The sequence below is a fragment of the Astatotilapia calliptera genome, chromosome 7 (genome assembly GCF_964374335.1).
Source record: "Astatotilapia calliptera chromosome 7, fAstCal68.1, whole genome shotgun sequence".
NCBI lineage: Eukaryota > Metazoa > Chordata > Actinopteri > Cichliformes > Cichlidae > Astatotilapia > Astatotilapia calliptera.
In genome coordinates this window covers 5863691-5889280 of record NC_137428.1, presented here as the reverse complement: position 1 = coordinate 5889280, position 25590 = coordinate 5863691, and the positions used below count along the sequence as shown (strand labels likewise).

Below are 25590 nucleotides of genomic sequence, written 5' to 3'. Positions count from 1 at the left end.
GAGCAAGGGCAGAAACCTCGCAGCTGAAATAGTTTAAACTTGGAACCACACAGTAAGATATCTTAAAGGAAGATGTCTTAAAAGCTTATCATTAATATGTCTGCATGATAAGTGGCATTGATTTAAAGTTTTCCAGAGCAGCACTTACATCAGGAAATGTTAATGACATATAATTATAGCGTAATTTTAACAATTGAGGGTAAAGAAAATTGAAGCCAATACAGAAGTGAGGCTGGCTACAAAAGTGAGTTAATCCCCAAAACTCCCAATTTACAGCTAATTAGCTTATAGCTAATTTCCATCCTTCGTATTCATCTGGAGTGATTTTTTATTTTATTTTAAATAACTCACCTGTTTAGGTAGATCTCAACACAGACACCTGTAGCCACTAACTGTGTGCCTCACATTTGCTAATCTCAAACGTGTTTGTGGTGCAAATGAGTTTTACAGCATTTTTCATGGAGTTATCTGGCAACCAGTGAGCCCTCGATTTTGGTGATTTCAGTTACTCAAGTATTTTATTTTTTGTTACTAATTGGCAGCGATCTGTGTGTTCCATCTATAAAAGCATCTTGGTAACAAAGCTCATTGGCTGATAACTTAACACTCCGCCTTCTCGTCCTAATACGGTCATGAGGATAAGATGGCCATGATGCTAAAATGTGATGTAATGGTGGCTACTTCTATTTTCTGTACAGAATCTGATTTTTTTTTTTTTTAAGTTGTAATGCGTGAAAGAGTTCAAAGTTTTGTTTTTAACCTAACTTTCCTTCATTTCTTCAGAATGTGGGCAAGGAGCTTGTCTTTATATTTATCATCACCAAAAGACTGCTACAGCCTAGAAATGATCCAAAGCATGACCTACATGGTGCCTGATGATACACTAACAGCCTGTGTGGGGTGCACCTTTCCTTTTTGCTCAGTGGCACCTGTGACACATTCCAGCTTCCCTGTGACTATAAAATGGACAAGCAGTTAAGAGGATAGATGGATGGGTGGATGGCCTATGTGACAGCTGTATCTTTTTCTCCTTCTTCATCTTTCAGCTGCATCTTTAAAGGGTCACAGTATCATCTGCCTACATCTGGTTGGATTTATTTATTTATGATTTGCATATTTGATTTGACAAAGATTGTACACCCGATCCCCTTCCTGCAGCAAACCTCCCCTTTTATTGGAGGCTGGGCAAAGTAGGAGTACACAGGAATGTGGCCCCTCAGTGGCTGCCTTTGCATGACAATGGATAAGCCTTGTAATTCTGGACCCCTGTAGCGACCAGATCTCCAATCGTTGGCTGATTGTAAAAGGTATGTCATGTGCAGTGTGCAACCAAGCATGGCACAGGGTCAGGGGTTCAAGCTATGCTAAAACAAAGCAGTTCTATGAGACTGGAGGTGATGGTGCTAGTTGGCTCGTGTTTTATCACCACAAGATATCCCTGTAACACAAAACACATTTGTTATTTTGACATATTTTCACATATGGTAAATGGCCTGTATTTATATAGCACTTTTTACTAGTCCCTAAGGACCCCAAAGCGCTTTACATATCCAGTCATCCACCCATTCACACACACATTCACACACTGGTGATGGCAAGCTACATTGTAGCCACAGCCACCCTGGGGCGCACTGACAGAGGCGAGGCTGCCGGACACTGGCACCACCGGGCCCTCTGACCACCACCAGTAGGCAACGGGTGAAGTGTCTTGCCCAAGGACACAAAAAATATCTTTGTTTGAGAGCTAAAAATGTTACCAATGTTAAAACCCCGGTTGTTTCCTAGCAGCAAGAAGATCCTGAGTTTGATTCCAGCAACTGGCCGGGTACTTTCTGTGTGGAGTTGTTGGGGGATGTTCTCCCCATGTTTGTGTTGGTCCTCTCCAGGTACTCCGACTTCCTCCCACAGTTCAAAGACATGCAGTTAATTGGTAAATCAAATTTTTCCATAGGTGTGAATGGTCGTTTGTCTCTATGTGTTAGACTGGCGAGCTGTCCGGGGTGTACCTGCCTCTCCTCTTATGGTAGCTGGCATTATCTCCAGCCCCCCTGACAACAATAAGTAGATGGAAATTAAAAGACAACTTTGTAATTATTGTTTTGTATCAGTATATTCAAATAAAGCCTGTAAATCCTGCCTGTAAAATACAATTTGTGTGTTTATGAATGAGTTTAGTATAAATGGCGGTTGTCCTCATACTTCAGAAATATTTACAGACAGGTTATAGAGCACTGATTTGGTTAATATATCCAACTGGTAACTTTATTGGGTCATGGTTTGCTCTGTGGGAGAACTGAGGACGTGTCAGTGGGCCATCTGGAGAGTATTACAATGGAAAAAATGTTGGATTGACCAATGGGGTATAAACTGTCGGGGTTATTTCTAGCGCTCACTGTCTCTCTTTCTCCCCCTCCTCTGTTGGATGGTTCTCTCATACCTTAAATGCACAAAAAACAGAGTGTAGAAGGGTGGGCGAGAGAGGTAGACGGAGCAACTAGAAGAGAGAGAGACTGGGAGGGACCGTGGGTGAGGTTCACTTGGATCCAAAACCCAGTGTAGCAACAACTTATTAGAGGAACAAGGCAGAACGTTCTGGAGCAACAACTTTTCCTGAATAAAGCAGAAGAAGAAGAATTCAGTCACTTACGGAATCTGGGATTGCTTTTAACACAGCAAAACTGTTGTATGCTCTCACTTTGGAGAACTTTTACTGAGCTCTGTGCTTCAGGAGTGCTCCGGAAATACAGGAAGTGGTCTCATTAATACTGACAAGTTTTTCAGAAACAAAAAGACTAAAGTTTCCCTGCAGCTGCAGAGGCAGTGAAACTTGGGCTGACTACTCTGGCCAGACTTATTGAGTTTTAGTCATGTCGGGCATGCTTCCCCTCTTTCTCGTATCTTTGTGTCTGATCGTGGGCTCAGTCCAGAGCCAAAGCTCGTCTCAGGATGCCTTTATAATCCAGTACCTGGAGAGGAGACTGGCTCAGATGGAGGTAAGCTGATGTTGGTTCTTCTGTTTCACGTCAACTACATGTATGTGCATCTGGCACGAGGTCAGAGACACAAAGAGCATAGACTCAGCCCCCACTTATTAACTGCTGTTTGTAGTGTTACTCACTTTGCTTTGACATTTTGCTGAATGGTGCAGTTCAGTTCAGAAAATTTCCTCTTTACTGCATAATCTGATCATCTAGAGTTGTGGAAATCTATATGAGGCAACAAAAAATATCAGTCAGTATGTTTTTCCAATCTATAGAAATACAACATGTCTCATTATGGTGGGTTTACTACATTTTGAAGGACTTTCAGGTACTAGCTTAGTCTGTTATCAAAATCCAGAAGTTTTGCAGAACTGGAGCAAATAGAGAAAAGACTGATCAGTGAACTTGTGCAGTTAAAGAGTGTTTGGCTGGAGGCTGTCAAGATACAAATTATGCCAGTTCCATCATTCTTACTGTTTATGCAGTGTGGGATTACAGAACAGCTGGAGCCAGCCCCAGCTGTCATAGAGCGAGAGGGAGAGAATACCCTGTACAAGTAAAAGAAAGAGAAGAAGAAAGAAAGAAAAAAGTAGGGAGGGGAACAGAAACACAACTAAATCAACATATGATGTAAGCCCCAGACATGAACACTAACACTTAACAAAATGTCAGACAAGTGAGCACAGGAGAACCAAGACATAAACACAGAGGCTAGACACAGGCAACATTAAGGGCAACTGAAAACTACTAATAGAAATCAAGACATGAGCCAAAAGGCAGGGCTGCAAAACTGAAACTCATCTCTGGAATAACTATAAAAGCAAAAACTGAACTCAAACACAAAATGATGTCACGATAAAGTTTCCAGTTTATTAGCAAAGAAAAACCAAACCAGGAATCCAGAAATCCAACAAACACAAAACTTGCTCTGACAAAAAACGGGGGTGAACTGTGCAATCTGTGGAGGAGAGAGAGTGTAAGCGAGTGGTAGTGAATGAATCCCAAAGCAGGCAGTCAAAGTCTTCAGCCTTACTTTTGCTGTGATATTTCCATAACCAGGAAGGAAGAGTCCATACTACAATCCAGGGCACTGGGGAGTTTGGCAGAGAGTGGGCAGGTGGTAGTGGTTAGGAGGGCACGATTTTCTGGTTCCGAAAAGCGTTTGGAAATCACCAGGAAAGAAGGCTGGAGATCAAGGACCGTTTGAGTTGAGTTCAGCTGACGGCTGGTGGGCACCGAAGAGGTGAAGACAATCTGGCGATGATCTGCTGCACACGGCGCTCTGAAATACTGCCCGCTACATGAAGAGCAGCAGATCAGGTGTGAAGGAAACCATCCAACTCCCAGACCCTTCCAAAAAAAAAACTATTTCCACACAAAACAAAAATAAACAGGAATGCCCTGATCATGACTTAAAACAGTGAAACCAAGAATATGAAACTGGGATCAAGACAATAAAGTGTTTCTATAGATATTCCTCATTTGGTTTTTTGATGGCAGTGGTGGTGAATCCTGTCTAACACTATGTTTTCCAAACAAGGTTGAGATCTGGTGACTGTGTAGGCAATAGCAGAGAATTCACACCATTTTGATTTTCATTAAACCTTCAGTAAGCCTCCATGCCCTGAGGCTGAGGTCACTGTCATGCTTAAACAGACCACTATGATGTGGTCCACTGTGTTTCATCTTAATAGAGGTGAATGCTAAGAAAAACTTTGTGACACCTTCCATTAAGGGAACAAGTGATCATCAAACTAGATCCCATCACAGTGGGAGGCTACAGTTCAGTTTTTACCTCTGAGCCGTAAAAGGGCCGATGGGGTATTGTCACCCTGCCTGGCAGACGGCCGGGTGGGTGGGTGACATGAACAGTGAGAGGTCAACTTTTCTTGTGAATGCAATAACTTAAAAACAAAGCAATGCATCAAGTGCTATTAATGTACAGAATGAGTGGAGCAAGACTTTGTGGTATTGTTCCTGACCAAGTAAAATTTACGTGAACCTTTTTAGGTTCCATCAGTTCTCAAACTAAATATTCTCATTTTAACTCCTTTTCTCATGAAACCAGGAACGCCTGAATCAGTGTGAGCAGAGCACCACAAGCGTCACCCAAAGAACCTTTGACCTTTCCAGTGAAATCAGAGGTTATCTGTCTACACTCAGTGTTCTCAGGTAACATATGTGAAAGATCTCCTTTACAAAGTTTCTCTCAGTACACACTATTTAAATGAAAAGTGAATGAAATAATGACAAATTTCTGAGAAACTGAATGAAATTCATGAAATAAGCGCTGTTTTGCTGTACAGATCAGAGGTGAAGAGCCAGATGGACGGCATGTCTGTACGTGTAGACCGGATGGAGAGAGAGCTGGAATATTTGGAAAACAAAATTCCCAGTCAGTCTGAAATTGAGATGGAGGAGGCACTGCTGGAACAGCAGATAAAAGCGGCAGAACTCGACCTACTGAAAAGGAAAGCCAAGATCAAAGTGCAAAACGGTGCTTAAATAAGACGAGATATTTAAAGGTCCACATAACATAAGTTTGGAAAATAGAAAGAAACAACAAAATGTTCATTCCTGCTTCTGTGCTTTTTCCAGACTGCAGCACTGGTCTGAGTCAAATCAAGTCTCTCAAGATTGTGAAGAAGGCAGGAGACACCTATGGTTCCTGGTTCAAGGACCCCTCGGAAGGATCAGCCAAGGTCTCTTCTTTTTTTATAGATGATGAAATAACTGGTTGTTTGCAGCAGAGGTAAAGCTGTCTTTCCTTCTGAGCTGCACTCTTCTGTTTATCTTTCTCTCACTGTCGCTCTGTTAATGGACACTCACTGATCTGTTCTCTGAATAATCAAAATGAATCATGCTTTTTGGACTATTTTGTCCTATGTGATTGGATCAGCTGTTATCAGATGACCACCTGTGATGGAAATGGCTGGCTTAAGGTGATAAAACCACATACAATTATTACCAACTGAGCAGCTTCCCTCCATTCAGCAAAACATTTTAACATCTTTGAGCTCAGCTTCAGATCATTTGGTTTTATAATGCATAATTTTACTCCCTTGGCTCTCACTTTCCTTTCAAGTTTGACACTAGCTGTTGTAACATTTGTCACTTTGTATCTGAAGAGCCAGATATTTCCTGATAGGAGTTAGTGACAAAAAATATGGTTCAGCAGGGTAAGAAAATTGACCTCTGTTTTTCAGGGAGCCAGAAAAACAGCTCCCAAAGATGCTAATTTTTCGGTATTTCTGTTAAATATGTATGTTTTCTTTGCTTGCAGTGAGTGAGCAAGTGACTAAATAATAGTTCACAACTTTAATAATTACAAAGCTACATTTAGCCAGTGCTTTAGGAATTCCTCCTGGGACTGAACCAGGAATCTTTGGCTTGTTAGGCAAATGTGTAAACTATGGAGCTCCTAATAATTAATAATTCCACCCAGATGTAAATGGGTGGGTGTATTGTAGCTATATAAGATTGGCCAACAGAATAAAACCACCTGCCCAATATTCTGGAGCTGAACTTAAAAGCTGAGGCCAGACTGCAGTTTATTGTTTGGCCAATTGAGGCTTGTTCCAAAAGTGAGACAATTCCCATGGACTGCTGTGTTAAAGTGGCAAAATTTAGTGCTTTAAATGAACATGTTTACAGCTGCATGATCAGGTGTGTTAACAGACTGTCCAAGAAGTCTTTTCAAACTTTATAAGTGAGTAAAATTCTATGATTTTATTTAAATGTTAGTTAGAATAAAACAGTGTCTGCGGCTGTTCACACATGCACCCTGCAGATGTACATTACTAACCACACTTACTAGATTTAGGTAATAAACAAACTTTTCTGTGCAAAAGTAGTTTTTCTGGCTCTAAACACTTAAGATGATGCCAACCAAAATGCTAAAAGCTTTTTAAAACAGCCTTTTTATACAGTTTATTGTAAAGAATAGAATATAAAGCTGAGCTGCAAAATCTCAGCTTGTCCCAATGTGAAATCTTTCAGATTTATCTGCTCAGCGGAATTCGTAACGACACCATGCTTGAGTACGTTTCCCTGCAAAGCTTCACAGAGAGGACTTCATCTCCAGCAAAGGTGGTGCAGCTGCCTTTCCACTGGCAAGGATCGGGTCATGTGGTCTACAATGGATTCCTCTACTACCACAAAGCAGATACAACAAACCAAATAGTGAAGGTTTGTAAGTGATTTAGCAAACATGAATGTGACGTTGTTCATGTGTACTTCACATCAAGGCATTCTTGTGTTGATTTGCACTCTGTGTACAAAAGGGGTTGATTAAAGTTGTTCATGTCGCTTGGCAACAGTTCCTGGATACAATTGCAGTTTACCAGTTTGAGACTTCATAACAGGGAGCTTAGTCACTGAGGAGTCGGTCTTGTTTTCTTTCCTTCACTTCTGTGTCAACTGAGGTCAGTGAGCAGAGAAAACAGTTTTGTTCCAGTAGAGCTAAAGACTTTTGTCAGGATACTTTAGGGGGATTTGAAGAATTTCCAGTATTTTATTCCATTAATCACAAATATAATACATGTCTGTGAGGAATGTCATATTTGCCTCAGTTGTACTTAATATCACTTTCTTAATAGTAAATAGTAAGCAATGTGGTGTCCCTCTCATTGCCATGCAAGTGATTCTGACCTACTCTAGCTGACATGGGAGCATTGCTAACACAGCTAATTTGTGTAAGGTCGCTCATGTGTGCACTGGTTTTCTTTCTTTTTCTTCTTACAGAAGCCTTCTTTAAGTAGTACATAAAGTAACCACATTTTGATAGTACTTGGCTTGTCTGGGATTTTTAAAGCCTTTGGTTTGTACAAGCCAAGTACTAGTCACCAAAATTAAATAGAGTCTACATTAATATTCAATTCATTTTATTATTATTTATATACCACCAAATCACAACAACAATCGCCTCAAAAATGCTACTCTGAAATGAATCTTTTGTAAGCTTGTTAGCATGCTAACGTTAACTTTTATCTTAGTCCAGTTTCAACATGCAGTACCCTCCAACTCTGTGCTAATAAAGTGACTAAAATAGCACACCACTGTTCACATACTTTCAGTAGTTACTCAATCTAATTATGTGGTTAGATAAAGTGACTTAAACAAAAGGCCCTCTATGCTATAATGATGTCCATTCATATCAATTAAATTCCTAAAGGTAGACCTGCTGAATGGCACAGTGGTGGACAGCATGCTTCTTCCAGGAGCTGGTCATATGCCTGTTTACAGTCTGAACCCTAACACTTACCTGGACATGGCTGTTGATGAACTTGGCCTCTGGGTCATCCATGCAGATGCTGAGTATGGAGGAAACCTGGTCATCACCAAACTGGAAATAGGTAAAGTACTACTCCTGCTACACATACACAGTTCTGTGAAAAAGGTTTTGAGTCTCTCTCTCTCTCTCTCTCTCTCTCTATATATATATATATATATATATATATATATATATATATATATATACATATATATATATATATATATATATATATATATATATATATATATATATATATATAATAAAACAAGCATCAGAGTGGTTTCTGATCCGTAGGCTGTATTAGAAAAAAAAACTTTTTTTATGGGCAACAGGAGGCGAAATGTACGGGAAAACAGGCATAACCTTATTTGCTCTTTAAAAACTTATGCGTTTATGCTCTCAGGTCATTCAACAAGTCAGAAAGGAGGACTATACAGATCTAAAGGTCTTTCAAAGTTTTTCTGTACATGGGCTGCTTGTTCACTCATTCTAGTTCTTGCTCCTAACAGTTTTCAAAGGAGTGCTTTAATTATTTATTTGGACAAGTGGAGGTCAAAAGAACACGAAAGGCTAAAAAAACAACAGCTATTGCAAGTGATTACTAAAAAAATTGGAAAAAATTCTGGTAAAGACCTGATACAGGACCTGAGAAATGCATTTGGCCCTGCAACTGACCCATTTACTGTGCAGTTTATCATTACCATAAATGGTCTCATCAAAGCATAAAAGTAGCACGATTTTGATTCCCCATGCAATAATATCTGTAAAGCATCTGAAAGGAACTGGCTTCATTTTTCAGCATGACAATGATCCCAAACATACTGCTAATGTAGTAAAAGCATACCTGGATAGAACAACACACAATGCAACACTATCAGTCATGGATTGGCCTTCCCAGAGCCCAGAAACATTATTTAAGCAGTATGGGATAATCTTGAGAGAGAACATAACAAAAGGCAGCCAACATCAAATGTCCTTCAAGATGCCTGGAGAACTATTCCCCTAGACTACTTAAAAAAATAGCAAGAAGGGTTCCCTAACATAGAGTTCAGGCTGTGTTGTGGTCACAGCAAATATTTGCTTTAAAACTATAAGAACTGCATAAACTCTATTTTTTCCTATATACTATGTAAATTTAATAAATGCACCTGTATTGCATATTTTTTGGGAAATGACTGGTGACTCAAAACTTTTGCCCAGAGCAGTAAATCCATCTTTTGTACCCTCTATGGTTTGATCTCGCCACTTACATAAAGCAAGAACATATATCCATTCAGTCCAGCTTTGTTTCTTTATATGTTAGGAACCTTGGCAGTAGAGTCTGTGTGGGACACACAGTGTAGAAGCCATGACGCTGAAGGAGCTTTCCTAATATGTGGCACCCTTTATGTGGTCTACAACACACGCTATGGAGGACGTTCCACCATACAGTGTCTCTATGACATCCATGACACCATTCACAGGTTGGCTTGTACACATGCACATGCATGCACAGTATACACCTGCATACATACATACAGTATCTACATGACAAACCACTTTCTTTTCCCTGTGCCATCCCGTTCCCTGTGCAGCAATGAGAGTCCTGTGATGTTCTTCCCGAAACGTTACACCAGCCATAGCAGCATCCACTATCACCCCGGAGACAAGCAGCTGTATGCCTGGGATGACGGCTACCAGACGATTTACAAAGTGGAGACACGCAAGAACGACCAAGTCATTGCAGACTAATATTACAACAGTGTTAATATACTGATGTTTGTTGAGGACATAGCTGCTTCGCATTGTAATGTACTGGGTACCCCTTAAGTGTAATTATTCAACATTCCCAAGAAAAATTGCTCTACTGGTGTTGTTGCTGTTGAAAGATGTGGTAACCAAAGAAATGTTTTAAAATGTTTAATTTTAATGTGTAGTTCAAGGAAAGATGTATTTTAACCTAAAACAGGGTTGTTTTCTGTCTTGGTTTACCAAAATATAAGATTTACACTTTATGATTTTTGTGATCAAAAAACCTCACCATAACGATGTTATCACTATATTTAGAGAAAAGTTTTATGAGGCAAAAAAGCAGAAATTCAAATAGAAAGTTTGCATTTAAACTCAAAACTGCCATTAACTGTGCCAACATATATAATGCATGCTATTTTATGCGAATTTCTGACCCTATACTGATTTGCTGATATCAACTAGGCACCCCAGTGTTAAAATATGACAAGAGGCAATTCCAGAACAAGTTTTAGTGTGTGATGAGTGGGGTGTGAGAATGTGTTGGTTAATTCTGCATCCTGTATTAAAATCTCTATTATCACTTGAAAATCATGCAAAAAAAAAAAAAAAAAAAAAAAAAAAGCACGTCTAGGAAAGCTAATCATAGGGTATTTTATAATCTGCTGTTGTTTAGTGCTCCTTTGCTGGCAATGGATGCTGCCTTTATCACTGTGAAGGGTTATAGAAATGAATTCCATGTCTAACTGAAGCCTTTTTAAGCATTGTACTTTATACTTTGTAGCAACACAATAAAGAGCATTTACATGTCAGGGTTTTCAGTATGTTTTTCAGAATGATGAATTCCATCTTAAAAACTGTTTGAAATATGTAACGTAGAATATGTCTCTGTCAGCTGAATAGCTGAGTTCTCCCAAAAATGTTGGCATTATTTCATTGCTGAAGTTGGTCAACAGTCTACCCAGTTGTTAAAATCTTCCAATCCCTCATGTATACGTTGCTAATATAGTAGTATTGTAAAGCTTATTTATTGCACTTGAACACAGTAGAATTACACAAAAAAAAAACCCTACTTAAATCAGTATTGAAGACAATGAGGAGTGAAGATTCGCGGAGGCAGAGCAAGGAAAGGACAACCAAATGTCAACATTGTATATTCTGCAAACAGTAACAAAATAGTGCTGGAAACTCTCATTTCCTTTACACTACACATTCTCATCGACATCAAACATTATGCCAAAAAGCAGATTCAGTTCATGTAAGTGTTGAGATGAGTGATGAAACGTGTCTCCCACTGAAAACGCATCGTCCAGCTGAAGAGAATCAGCTTTCTGGGATTTCCTTGCATTTATGATTGAGCATGCATCAAGACATCAAAGAATAATGTTCTCAGTTTACGCAGAACCAGAGTGCATGCTGCATTCATTCTCTGCACATTTGCATCTTCTTGTAGAATGCTCTTAAAATCAGAATCTTAAGAGGATTTACTTTTACATTATCCAGTTCTCCTCAAAGTACAGCAGGCATTCAGTAAGACTAGACTAAAACTTCAATACGACACATAAATTGTGGAATCTGCTTTTTACAGATTGTGTTGCCATAATCTGCAACAAACGTTATTTATTAGTTTGATATAGATGAAGGTTCTATTTTGAACTGTTTGTGACTTTTAGTGTGAGTGCGCTGAGATGGTTGGAAATGCATGTGAATCAGATGTAAATAGTGCGACAGCGCCCTCTCTTGGTTATGACCGGTTATACGTTTACCTTCGTTGTGTCCCCTTTGCATTAAAGTCTCAGAGTGGATTACTTCATTTCCCTTGTTTTAAACGTGATAGAAAATGGTGATGTAAAAGATAGTAATAATTAACTGTGACAGAATAAATATATTTCATTTATTTGCAAAAAGTCAAAGTCAAAATACTGATAATAAACCACCATTTTCAAGAAGTTTCAAGAACTTTGCTCTTTCTTTTTTTGCTTTCCCCATTAATTATCACATGGCCTAACAGGTGTACTCGGGGACCCTTAAGGGCCTGACCCCAGGGTGGAGAACTGTGAAAATCAGCTCCATGCTGACCAGATACATTCGAATACTGCGTTTGCTTCAGTGCATTATTATTGTTAAGTCACATTTCACTATATATATCAGGTCTTAAGCTTCTTTATCTTAGAAGAATTATATTGTTGTTTGATGTTTAGTCATATAGATTTAGAGCATTTTCGCATCACTCATTTCAAAGTTTCTGATTTACCCGCCCATTTTCGGTTGGAGATGACGTAGGGAAAGGGGGCGGTTCCAGAGCGGCCGGTTACTTTGACTGCAGCGGCAAGAAATCATTTGGACGGTGAATTTCACTTTTCCTTTTTGGGAACGGATGAAGTAGTGTTCGAAGGATTTTCTCATCACCATGAAGCGGAGAAGCAATACCAACGTCACCAGGAGGAGTTCAACAATTAAAAGGCGCAGTGAGAATTTGCGTTTTGATGAATTCGGCTTTGCTCTCACTAAAAAAAAGGACCAGAAACTTCATCACCGGTGTCACGATTACAGGTGCGGAACAGGTTCACGATACATTAGCTCCCGTTTAAGCAACTAGCCTGGCTTATTATGCTCCTCACCCGAGTCATTTACTCCTAAACGCCAGTTATTTCAGTATTCACTGTCTCAACTGTGTTCTTTAACTGTATGATTTTAATCTTGTTGTTAAAGTAAACTAATCACTTCAGTAAGTTATAGTCGTGGTAACATTAGCTGTCGGCTTTAAGAGTTTCTAACTATCTTGTCCTTAAAAGTGTAAACCTCGTTGTATTAATAAGGTTAAAGTCTTTTAAATTATTTATCGCCAACTGTATTGATCCATTTATTAAATAGAATCTAAGTTCAACAAGTTGCTGAAACAAACAAGAAAAGCTGAGTTAAGCGGAATATTTATAATGTTAGACAAAGCTACTCTGCTAAAAACTATTTCAGGTGTACCTTGCAGGCTTACATGTCCACACGTCATACACGTGAAATGATAATGAAAATGCAAAAATCTCTACTTGAATACTTCCTTCAGTGAGTATTGTATTACACTCTGACTAGCTGCAGTCATGGTTTGCCAGACACTGAGCACTTAAAGCCCAGAGTTTAGAATTACTGAAAATGACACTATCTGTCTGATTGAAAAAGCTGATGAATCAGCCCAAGCTCACCATGTTGTGTTGTCTATCAGCTACCCCCAGCTGAGCTCAGTGAGGGTGAAAGAGCTGTGTGAGCTGCTCAGCTACTGGAATGGAGCCAGCTTTATCTGCAAGAGCCAAGTAAGACTTGTATAAACTACAAAAAGCACTGATGAAAATCTTGTGTTTTGCACATTTGGCAACCATTCGAACATGCTTGTTTTCTTCGCACTCTTGCTGTGTTTTCAGATTGAGCGATTTATCAAAATGGGTATCCCTCCAAGCCTGCGCGGCAGAGTATGGAAGTGCCTGCTTACCACTGATATTTTGAGAGATGCCAGTGACTTCAACTACCAGGTAATATACCATGTGACATCCAAAAGAATGACATTGCAAAGCTGCACACTTTAACACTGAATTGTCATCATAAAGTTGCCCACAACGGTGTACAACCGCTGTAAAAAAGTATTTCCATGTTTGCTTTGTTTGCTTTTTATTTACTGGTGGAACATTCTGGCTTCATGGAACATGTCTTAAACAAATATAATTTATATGGCATATTTTTATAGATTGAGCAAAAAGATGGAATTGCGCAATATTGAGGGGGGGAATATTTGTCAGACTGATATCAGGACTGCTGGCCATGTCACTGAGTTAACACTTTGTGGAAAGGTGCATTGTCACCCTAAAAAAGTAACTTCATCTTCACCAAATATATTTTACAATAAGGAAAGGGAAAAGGTGTCCAAATTATGAGCTTTGAGTTTAGTGTTGATGTCATGCTTGCCATCTCCTCTGGCTCTTTATCTGGCATCAACCCCTTGTCACATGAGTGGAGGAAAGTCCCTTTTTTCCTTCTCACAATCGGTGCAAAAGTACCAGACAAAAGTATGAGCATCATCTCTTGGCCAATATAGATTGATGATTCATCAGTGAGCATCGCTTTCAACTGCAGCCCAGGATTGTTTCTCTTTAGCTCACTGTAAGCTTATTTTCTTCTGTGTGCATGTGAGTGCTGGTTTTCGTTTCAGTTTTATAGCTCTTTGCTTTTTCAGCTGGGAACTCTCTTGATGAGCTTCCTTTAAATCACATGCAAACTACAGACTAGTTTACATATTTAGGTTTCTGCAAGTATTATTTGCAATGTGATTCCATAATTTTCTTTTTCATCTACTTGATGTAGAGAAGGACAAAACATGCTATTAATTAAAATAAGTGAATTTAATATGGTTTAGGTTTGTTTTGTGAAGCCAGAATGTTCAGCTCTTAAACAGAAATAGTTTTGAGACATATTTTTGATTTCTTTATTTGCTGCAAAGTAAAAAAGTTGAATAAACATCCTCCAAGAGTGGCGATTCCGTATATTTTTTCAATCTATCCGTTTTGACCAGGAATTTTAAAAGAATTTGGCTACCATTTAACTTTAGTTGTGTCATTGAACCATTGATTAGTCTTCCTTGGAAAAAAAATGCTGGCAATTTGCCAAAGAAAACAACAAAAACAACAACAAAAATCCCCTCATTTCAGATTTTAGATGTGTTGACTAAATATTAGGATGGTTTATACTTTTTATTTGAAAATAAATTACAAATACTCCCATGAGATCTGGGCACTTATTTCGTTTTTAGTCATTTTTGAAATTTCTGCAACCTTGGAAAATGGATGAGAAATGTTTCTGCCCAACTGGACATGAATGAGAAATTCTTGTGTACCTTCACATTACGTGCAGTGTCACAGGTTTGAAACCCATGTGCTTTTCCAATGATATGTCAGATTCAGATTGTACTGATACTGCAGTGTGTCACTGCGGGAGCAGCTCCAAGTTTTCCACACAGTAGTTACTGTTTGAAAAACATTTTATGTGAAACAGTGGCAGCCTGGAAGCGCACAAAAAAGAATAATTTTGCAACTTCACTGTATGAATTCAAGTGAAACAAAAATGTGTGAACAGCTCGTGAGATGAAGTTGCAAAGAAGGGGATAAGTTCTACATCTGCTGAATCAAACCCAATTTGGCAATTAAGTAATGTTAACTAGCCAACATTAGTAGCTGTGTTATTTCCTGTAACACTAAGCAGTAGGACTGCATCATACAATAACTTGGCTAACGATAATGTTAGCTAAGCACAGGCCTAGAGACCTGCAGCCTGTAGTTGCTGAATCTCACTTAATTAACCAAAAATAACTGAGAAGGGGGGGGGGGGAGAGAGAAAATATCTCTCCCCTTCTCCCTTCTTTACTTGCAACATAATACCAAATAAGAAAAATGTATTTGTTAATTACCTCTCTGGTCGATTCACTAGTGGTGTTTGAAAAAAGTCTGTAAAACATAGTTTTGCATATTTTGCATGGTGATATTGTATCGATACAGATACACCAAATATCAGTGTTTTATTAAATAATTTAAAGTACTCTGAGAATAATACAAACAAGAGGGCTTATCTCTTGCACCACCATCCTGAAATAGTATTAGTTACACAAACTTGCATTAAATTGATTCAACGAGGGGGGGGGAAAAGCATCCAACACTGAACATACTTAGTTTGACATACCTACCTTCTATGTCAGAGAGTGCTAAAAGCTCAGTCAAACAAGTAAAATAGGTCAGCAAGGTCCTTGCATCTACACAAAAATAAATAAATCTGTGGCTGCCAAGTAGAGTTGGATGTCTCGAGACCATTTTACATGGTCTTGGTGTTGTCTTGGTCTCGGATCCCTCGGTCTTGTCTTGGTCTTGCTGTCTCAGTTCAACATAGTGGTCGGGAGATTTGCAGTCAACAGTATCCATGACACACAACGTAATGTTTTATAATGTGTCATGCGCAAAAGCACCAGCTCTAAGAGCCGTGCTTAGAGTGCTTTGTAGTGAATCAGAAGAGTCGACTCCCCTTGAGCGAGAGCCGGCTCCTCACTTAATTTCCTTTCGCTGCTCAGCTCTCACACAGTGGCTCCGCTATGCTCCAAGCCCTCCATAATGTGGCCAATCACATGCGAGGATATAGGATAATATCATCATGTGAAAAACAGAGAGGGTGAGAGACGCGACAGTCAAGTGGAGCGTGTGTCTGTCCCCTCAGTGAGTGAGTGAGACATTAGACAGCAGTGAGGAGGGCTGTGCGAGTGTATCGCAAAAACACATAAATATGCCTGACACCCGTAAACGAAGCAGCATCTGGCTGCAGTTTAAAGACTTTTTTTTGTCTCGGTCTCAGTCTTGGTCTCATCTCGACTTTGTCTTGGTCTTGGTCTTGATACTCTCTGGTCTTGGTGTTGTCTTGGTTTAGGCGGTCTTGACTACAAGTCTACTGCCTAGTCATTTTTGGGGGGAATTTTTTTGTAACTTTCATTGATCCATTTTCTTCGGCTTATCCAGTTCAGGGTTGCTGGAGCCTACCCCAGCTGTCGTATGCTGAGAGTCGGGGTGCACACTTGACAGGTAGCCAGTCTGTTGCATGGTTACCACACAGCAACAGACAACATTTGGCCAATTTAGAATTGGAAATTAGAATTAGAGAGATTGTCAAAGGTTTGCAAATAATTGCTCTTTAATTTATATATTCAGACAGATTGCCAGCATGTTGCCATCAGTCTGAATGACTCGAGTCAACTGGCTGCCAGCTGGTTTTATTCTGATTATATTCCTATATAACCGGAAGGTTGCTTAGTGCAAATTCAGTAGTTAGATGTGAATTTCATTTATTAAAGTCAATAAAGAAGAACATAAAGACCCTGCTGTATCCACTGAAATGCAATTTCATGGATAAACAATATACATAAGATAACAACTGAACTTTTTTAAAATGTTTGAGCCAATACGCTCTTTACCTAACACCCTGTTTTTTAATACCCTAACCCAGCTGCTCTGTAGAGCCTCAATGCGTTCAAATGCCACAGTTTCATTGAAGTTTTATTCATCCATGTTACTCTGCATGCATTTAGTGTCTTTCTCCTTCAACCATTAATGTTATTGATGGATTTCTAGCCAGAGTATATGTTGTATTCTTTTCAACAGACATGTTTGTCTGAGGTGCGAGGACCTTTGGTCGACCTGGGAGTCAGTGAATACGGCATCTTGTCTGCAATCACTACACTGAGCGACACTCAGAACAACCTGGGCTTAAACCGTCAACAGTCCACCAGCCCTTCAAAGCCCCGCTACTCTGTCGATGACATCACACTCTTCAGACAAATCGCCCTGGACCTTCGTGAGTTCAGACACTCACTTTACATAGTGTTTCTGTATGTTGCACCATGTGTAGCTGAAACAAATAAAAGTAATGCACTTCATTTGAAATGGTCCATGCCAACAGAGCGTTCCTTCCCTACTCATCGGTCCTTGATGGGAGAAAGTCCCGAGGCCATCGAGGGTCAAGCGAAACTCTTCAGGGTCCTAATCGCCTGCGCCAAATACAACCCAAAGGTTGGATACACCCAAGGTAATGGGACGAATGACTGAACTGTTTGTGCATGTTTTCACTTCCCTGCATTTTAACTGGATATACTATAGTGGTACCCTTTCCTTTTGTCTGCCTGTGCTACACAGCAAATAATATCAATAAATTAGAAACATTTTATTGGTCTTATGCTACATATTGTGGGAGATTTAAACCTAACACTGTGCTCCCTCATCAGTCAGCACACTTTTTTTGAAAGCTGCTTCAGTTATTCTATAGATACCTGCAGTACATCATGTGACCACTTGATGGAGGTAGATGACCTTTTAATACAGAGCAGAGTTGACGCTGGTCAAGTTGTTTTTAAAAATAGCTCGGTAATAATATCTTTTCCTGTATTAATTGCACATTTCTGTCATGATGCACTTTAGAATAATTTAGTCTTAAAACCTAAAGATCTGCAGAAATAACTACATAAGCTTTTATACCTGCTTTTTTGTTTTGGAATTCTGAAACATCACCATCACCTTTTCTCTGTCTTCCCAATTTTCTTCTTAAATATATAACATCATGGTTAGAATGGCATTTTAATTTTGTCTCTGTAAGAATACTGCTTAGTGTAAAACTGTAGAGAACATTTGTTATTTTGTAAATCTTATATAACCGAAAGCTGATCCCAGTTATCTGCACCAAATAGACAATACTCATAATTACATTTTGTATCTTGTTTGGGAAATGTTTATTAGAAAACAATGTTGTTTGATGGCCCTTTATGAACAATGGTTTCTAGTGATCTTCTGCATGACATTATATATTCTAGAAGTCCTATTTTGAATGTCTTTTAAAATTTATGGGTGGGAGAAAAATTTATTTATGGCCAGTTTCATTGTCGGTGTTGGTGCGCTTGACAATGTCATTGTGCAGCAAGAAAACAATTAACTGATGTCAGACTAATCATCCAGTCAAAGCAAGTCAAACCTGAGGATAGACACAGCATGTGTCTGAAATTTTTCAGTTATATGCTATGTATAACATTATTTACATGATGTCTGATGATTTAGCACAGTACAGAGATCATAAGCAGCAACATTCTTTCTTTGCCTGTGCAGAATGTGGTGACACACACCCGTGATTAGCTGGATCTTGAGCACCCCTATAAACACGTGTATATTTTTCTTGACAAACCATATTAATGCTACCTTTTACCCTGTGCTTCATCCAGGAAAAAATGTGTGTGCATTTTACAGGGATGTCCTACATAGCAGCAGTGCTGCTGATGGAGTTGGGGGAGGAGGAGGCCTTTTGGGCTCTGGTGGCTTTGTTGGATAAACCCAAATATCTGGGTGAAATGCTTGACCTTAGTCTCACCAAGTAAGAAAACTTCAGTTCTTATTGTTGGCCTTTATACAAATACAAAGAAAATACAACCAGAGGGTGGTTTATGTGTAGATATAACTGATGTAAATTAAGGATAAGAAAAGAAAAATTCAGTTTTATCTGATAGTTGGGTTATCATGAAACGATCATTACAAACCTTTTGTTGTTGGGGTTTGTTTTTTTTGGTGCCCCTGTGTGTCCCTGTGTGTCTCTGTGTCTGTGATCTGCTAAACTGTCTGGCTTTTTCTCTTCTTGTTGATTAGGGTGCAGCACCAGGTAAAGGTGTTTGACCAGTTCTTAAAACACAGGAAGCCTGAGCTCTCCAAGCACATGGTGAGTCGTTTTACTTTCCGCGTTTCACTTTTTGGGTTTCTGCAAACAATGAAAGTTGGATGATAAACTTTAATTTTTGTTAAATTGCTATCTGAGTTACAAAAATCCTGGAAGTAATTTGTTTCAGTTTAGGGATGCCCAAAAGTCACATTATTTTAAAGGGGGGGACAATTTAGTGTCCTGTTGTGCCCACAAGAGGGCACACCAATACAAAGAGACATGCAACTGTTATATAGGTAGATTTGTCTCTGCATGAACATCCTTACACATCTCAAGGTAAAGAAACAACATGAATAAAATTACAGAATGAAACATTAAACACCCTGCTTAGAGCAGAGTTTTGTTGTGAACTTTTTGCTAACATTACTACAGGATTGTTTATGAATTATTCGAGCCCTAAATTGGCCCCATGCTGTGCCTGAAAATTAGAGAATTTTGTATTTTTAAAATGTGTATTAGACACAAGCTTTAACTGTCTGTATACAGTTATTGTTAATGGGTTTTTACACATGCAAAAACATGCTGAAAGAGTTGTTAGAACCAAATTCGGATTTTTACAAACAAAGCAGAACTAGTAAAATGTTAGAAGTCAGGACATTTGAATTTAGTTGCCCATGTAATGTCCATTCAATTATGCTCCCTAATTACAGTGGACCAAAACATTGTCATCTATAAGAATCAGGAAGAGATACACAGCTGTTCTGACTTTGTCACTAAGTAGAGTGATCATATAAGTGAATTATATTAATGCAACACTTTGTATTCTGTGCAGCAGACACATGGTGCTTTTTGCCATCAGATGAATATTCCATTTCACAGTAAAATGTTTGTTTTTACAACTAGCAGCTAGAGTTGAGAATATAACAGGGTGCTTGAAATCCTTGAAAATGCTTAAATTTTAATATTGTCTTTTCAAGGTTTGAAAAGTGCTTGAATTTCAGATGTGGTGCTTAAACGTGCTTGAAACCTTATTTCATTCACCACAAATAACTATCTGACCAAGCAGTTTTCTTATCAGATAGAGAAATTAAATGAGTCGCAAAGTGTAAAGCAAAATTCCTCCGCCTGGGCCGCCTTGCACCTCTGCATCGTCAGTCTGTTTCAATGCGCCACCTGGCCCCTCCCCCCGGACAGTCTGGGATGAGTGCACAAACTTGACGTTGCTGTTTTAATGAGCGTTTGATAGAAAACGACACTGGTGGAATTTGTACTCTTGAGTCACATGACAGATGAGATGATTTTCAAGTATACATACATAACACATGCTAATTTTTAAAACTATTATTATTATTATTTTGCTAGCTATCAAACTTGCTGGAGAAATGATTGAAATGCACTGAGTGTGATGCAGTATGGCAGCGCTATTATAGTAGTTAGTTAAGGCATGGTGATATATGGAATATGCTGTAAGCTAACATTACTTAGCAGTAGCAGTAATGTGAGCTACTTCACTCAAGTGAAAGCTTTAAATGTTAGTCCGATATTTAACTAGCCAACTTATGGCATAAGCAAATAATGGTAATAAGAGGGACTGATCAATATGGGCAATGGGAATAGCCACTTTTCTTTGCTATTGAAGTTCCCTGGCTTTCACTCAAAATCTGTTTATTGTGAGCACCTACACATTAAACAACTTAAAAATTATAAATGGCTTCTAGTTCACATTGAGGCCTGTGGGGCACTATCAGCCACTGAGACAACAGACAAATTTAAGTGTTTGCATAACAGGACCTGACAGGAAAAATGCGTATGAACCCTGATATAAGCAAACACTGAAAACTTGGTGCTTATTTGGGTGCCTTTGTTTCTGCTGGCATTATTTGGGGAATCTAAATGGCATTGCTAAAACCACAATAACCGAAAGATTTTAATGTGTGTATGTGTATATACACACATTTGTGTTTGAGACCAGATACAGCTATGTGATGAATGATTCATCTGCAAGCTGAGGCCCTGTAATGTCTCCATCATCAGTTGGGCCTCCTTTCCCATTCAGTCTGTTGGTTCGTTGCTTGTCAAAGTTGTAAAATGAGTGACTTTAGGCGGGGCAAAGACCTACAGCTGTGCAGATTTCTGCCACCAAGCCTACTGTTACTGAACAAGTAACACTTTTTTCATTTAGTGAACCACAGATTGTACTTTTTTTTTTTTTCATTTGAGCTTTTCTTTACAGATGTCAGTTTATTCTGTGTACCACATACTACACTAGACATTTTTAAAATGTCTGTATCTAGGCTCAGATTTGCAATAATGATATTCATGAGAATATAGCAAACCAACTACAGAATACTGCTTTATCTGTGATTGCAGCTTGAAGGCAGCAGCATTTTTATTAGTGCAAACAAAGTGAAGGGTGTTTTAGATCTTTCTTTTCCAACCATATAAACTCTGTATGTGCAAGTCAAATGTAAGCGCAAAAGTAGTAGCGCTTACCCCAGAAATGTTAAGTAAAAGTATATCACAACTGTTTAATACTTTATTCATTGTTAAATTAAAGTCACTTAACCTCATAAGTCTTCAGTAGCCTGCACTCAATTGTCTTGTATAATAAACCTTACAGATATTGCCTGCCAAGGATGCTTTATCTTAGGTTGTGCTTGTTAACTAGTTGCTTAATGCTCTGCTTTTCTACCGTGTAGCTGCGTCAATTTCCATTCGTCACTTGCTCTTTCTGTGCAGCATTCCTTCGTGGCCTGGTTGTATTTTGCAGACTGCAGTGCTTTGTTGGAGGTTGTTGAAGTAGCTCGGGTTTTAAGTCGTCATCTGAGGCTTATGCACAGCTCTTGTTCTCTTGTTGTTGCTGTAAACCATGGCCTATGCCGGCCGCTGTGGGCTTTGGGGGGGCTTTTTTGTCTTTTTTTTTTTTTTTTTTTAAATCAATATACATGAGTTTACCAATTTAAAAAAAAAAAAAAAAAAAAAGAATTCATTATTTAGATGACTAATGAACAACAAATAACATCAACAAGGTCTTGTTTTCCCTACAAAAGTATACTTATTCAAATTAGTCTCGCTCTGTATTTTCCTGTGTCATCCACACTCCACCTGCAGTGACTCTGTTCCATTAGTGTGGCCAGCCTCAGTTTGAGAACCACCATAAATTTATTCACTGATACCATTTGTGCTGATTAATTGTCTCTGAAGGCAAAACACACACACACACCAGGGGTTTATTGTAGGCAGTTTTTTCCTCTCCAAACAGAAGAAGCCTATTAGAGATCAGGGGTCAGCATTTCCTTTGTAGTAGAGCTGTTCATCAGAGTCGAGGCAAACCAGCTGTAAACAGATTTTTGTACTTGTGCTGCACACACCAGACCTGAGCACACACAGCCAGGAGGCATCTTGAATGCCACACTGTCATAAAATAACCAGAGTGTGTGTTCTTTCTTAAAGTATATAGTTACAGGAAAACACCAAAAAAGCCTTTGCAAGGTTGCGTAGTTTGATTTGATATACCTTTATTAGTCCCACAAGGGGAAATTTCCTTGTATGACTGTTATCATTTTATGTAGTGGAAGGATTTTTCAGTAAGGAAATTGGCAATCAGTACTAAAGGGTCATGCCAAATCAGTCCTTCCTGATTTTTTTTTTTTTCCATCCTCCCTTCAGGAGTCAGTGGGAATCTTGTCAGTCCACTTTGTGATGCCGTGGTTCCTGACCCTTTTCACTTCCCTGCCCTGCTGGGACTCTGTTCTGGCTGTCTGGGATCTCATCATTCTACACGGTGGGTGCACAGTCACAGAACTTCACTTGGGTAACTGGCTGCTGGCCTGCAGATTTCAGTAAAGATGACAGTAAAAGTGATCTTCTAATCTAATTCTGGGCACAAAAGCAAAAACTGCTAAAATGTTAAACTACTGCTCTAACTTCTTCCCACAGGCTTGTCAGCTGTCTTCCGTACCGCTCTGACCATTGTTGAGCTCTTGGAGCCCCGACTAATGGACCTGAAGGATGAAGGAGCAATATTACCCCTGCTCTTAAGAGTACCTGTTGATGTGTAAGTAAAATGAGACTTGAGCTTGAGCTTTCTGAATGCTCTGCTGTTGTAGCATTAGTGCACAGTTATCCTTCTATTTCTGACATCTATCATTGTCACATGTCTTTAACTTTCATGCATTAATATTTTCCCAGACCACCCTCATGCTTGAGCTGCATGGGTACAATGTGCTGCACATTTCTCAGAGCCAAGGGCTCAGTTTTTAGGCACTAAATAAAACTCCAGGCAGCTCATGAATATCAATCAGCTCATCAGACTGGACATGTTTGACATCAAGCATTCCAGGAAAAATAGAGTGTTAGTGTTTTGGCGAGGTTGTTTTCGTCCATGTCTGGATTAAACATCCTTTCTGCTAAATTAGTTTCTTCAATGGCAGCCCATGGTGCTTTTGGTTGAAGCCCTCTGTCTCTCTCTCACTATGCTGAATATAAACGTCACATGCCGACGGACATGTTTTGTTGACATGGAGCTGTAGTTATGGAAACTCAGCAGGGTCACTGGGTTTGTGTATACAGTCTGTCTGTGAGAGACGTGCAGCTGCACAGTGAATATTAAAATTCAGTTTATCATATTTGTTTTAATAGATAAGCTCCCTTCAGCTACTTGAATTCTACCCTCCTGTGTGCTTCTCATTGTAGACAGGTGACACTGTGTGGACCCAAGGTTGTTTACCTTGGACAAAGATCTGTAAAGTAGACCCTGGACAAATGGAGGCAACGCAGCCAAGTAGTTTCTATAAGTGTAACTGTGTCACAGGTAGTGATAAAGCACTTTATCATGAGCCAGAGATGGAGCATATGTACTAGATACGCACGAGTGACTTGCAAAGTAGATTAGAAAGGACCAAATATGCAGGACTATTGAGTGTAACAGCTTAATAACTGTTTAATCATGCTGTACTTGTAACATTTATAGCTAACTTACATTCCGCTTAAAAAAGCAATCAGTTGTGTTTTCTTTTATGTTACAAGGAAAGAAACAGAACATTTCGATCCATCTGTGAACCTCTTCTGCAGTTTGTAAAAGCATGCATCAAGGGCAGCACTGACAGGCCCGTTTTGTTCTAGCCCTGGCGTTCAGTGGGCAGCCTGCCATCACGTCACATTGAGAAGTCCTTGTTGCCTGCTTGGCATCATTGCAGAAGCTTGGTCAGAAGTCAACACTAAGTGGTCCGGCTGTCTCCCAGGGCAGGATCTCCTTACAGTGGGAAGATACTGCTGAAGAAAGAGTGAAAGGGGGCAAGTGGGGAAAGGAAAAGGGATGAATGGGGGGGTCAGAGAGGGAAATGGCTTGGGAGAGATGGTACAATTTTTTTATTTTTTCTATTTATTTATTAATTTTTTTTTGGGGGGGGGGGAAGAGGGACAAAAATGAAGGAGGAGAGGGGCTGAGACCTTCAACCTCTCCTTAATTTTCTTTAAGCTTCTCAGCTCTTCTGCTCTGTGAATGGTATAAATGGGTGTTGTCATGCAGCCACATAGGCCATTCTGATTAATGAGTGGTTGAGAGGCTCATCCATCTCATGTGACTGTCTGTCTACACTTGGCTGTCAGTCAGCTGTCATCTCAGACATAGGCTATAATAATGACTCCAAACACAGCCTATATCACCAGTCAAGGAGCAGCTTCTGTATTTCATACCGGTACATAGGGCTGCTCAATTAATCGAATTTTAATCACGATTACGATCTGGGCTTTAAACGATCATTAAAAATGACTGAGCCGATTATTAGCCCCTCCCTCATTTATCCGCGACACCTTAAAGGCCGGTCCGTGAAAATATTGTCGGGCATAAACCGTCCGTGGCGCAAAAAAGGGTGGAGACCGCTGATTAAGAGGACCCGAGGGAAGCTCGGAAAGCTAAGCAGAAGTTATTTGGAGAGGAGAGTGACTGCCGTTGGTTGAAAAGAGAGGTAAAAAAAAACTTCAGTGGTGTTGCACACTATTTTATATTATTTTTTTAAAGTCATTGTTAACCCTTTAAAGCCGGTCAGAGCAGCACGCTCCGTTTTGCGTAACTATTTTTAAATCCCTGTAGAACCTGAACCGTGTAAGCTAGCGCAATAATTTGTTTTGCATATGAAACCAGAGGAGTTGTACTTACATCTGATGCCATCAACTTGTCCTCGGTCACGGTTTCGTTCCACATATAGCTTTGCAAAAATTGCATAAAAAGCGCTTGCAGGAACAAAAACATAATATTCCAGAAACACGCTTTGCCGTTCCTATCAGCTGTTCGTAACACTTCCCACAGTGAAATGATGCACATGCTGTTTTCTTTGCAAATTTGCATCATAGGATTGTTTTTTGTTTTTCCTGCAGTATATAAAAATTGCTGTATCT

At 39.4% G+C, this 25590-nt stretch overlaps 2 protein-coding genes across 3 annotated transcripts in view; both read left to right on the top strand.

Moving 5' to 3' along the window:
- Positions 1–2725: 2725 nt before the first annotated feature.
- olfml1 (olfactomedin-like 1) lies at positions 2726–10796 on the top strand. Its single transcript, XM_026172772.2, has 8 exons — positions 2726–2993; positions 5050–5153; positions 5288–5478; positions 5580–5683; positions 6981–7169; positions 8155–8335; positions 9560–9719; positions 9831–10796. The coding sequence occupies exons 1-8, from the start codon at positions 2868–2870 to the stop codon at positions 9985–9987; spliced, it is 1212 nt and encodes a 403-aa protein (XP_026028557.1). The 5' UTR covers positions 2726–2867; the 3' UTR covers positions 9988–10796.
- A 1257-nt stretch (positions 10797–12053) lies between these two features.
- The window catches only part of LOC113025237 (TBC1 domain family member 2B), a 62429-nt gene continuing 48892 nt past the window's right edge, over positions 12054–25590 (top strand). Inside the window, exons 1-9 of one of the 2 annotated variants that reach the window (XM_080304090.1) lie at positions 12054–12537; positions 13202–13289; positions 13398–13505; positions 17160–17352; positions 17458–17583; positions 18789–18912; positions 19182–19251; positions 22861–22975; positions 23131–23248. In XM_080304090.1, the coding sequence (XP_080160216.1) occupies positions 12395–12537; positions 13202–13289; positions 13398–13505; positions 17160–17352; positions 17458–17583; positions 18789–18912; positions 19182–19251; positions 22861–22975; positions 23131–23248 (1085 nt within the window). In that variant the 5' untranslated portion in view covers positions 12054–12394. The remainder of the gene's footprint in view (positions 12538–13201; positions 13290–13397; positions 13506–17159; positions 17353–17457; positions 17584–18788; positions 18913–19181; positions 19252–22860; positions 22976–23130; positions 23249–25590) is intronic. The other variant, XM_026172771.2, reaches the window with a different exon arrangement.

Excerpts from the sequence above, each read along its gene's own strand:
- olfml1 (XM_026172772.2), top strand. The coding sequence starts at position 2,868 with ATGTCGGGCATGCTTCCCCTCTTTCTCGTATCTTTGTGTCTGATCGTG. Across the intron at positions 7,170-8,154 it reads CAACAAACCAAATAGTGAAG|GTAGACCTGCTGAATGGCAC; the intron begins GTTTGTAAGTGA and ends AAATTCCTAAAG. Across the intron at positions 8,336-9,559 it reads CATCACCAAACTGGAAATAG|GAACCTTGGCAGTAGAGTCT; the intron begins GTAAAGTACTAC and ends TTTATATGTTAG.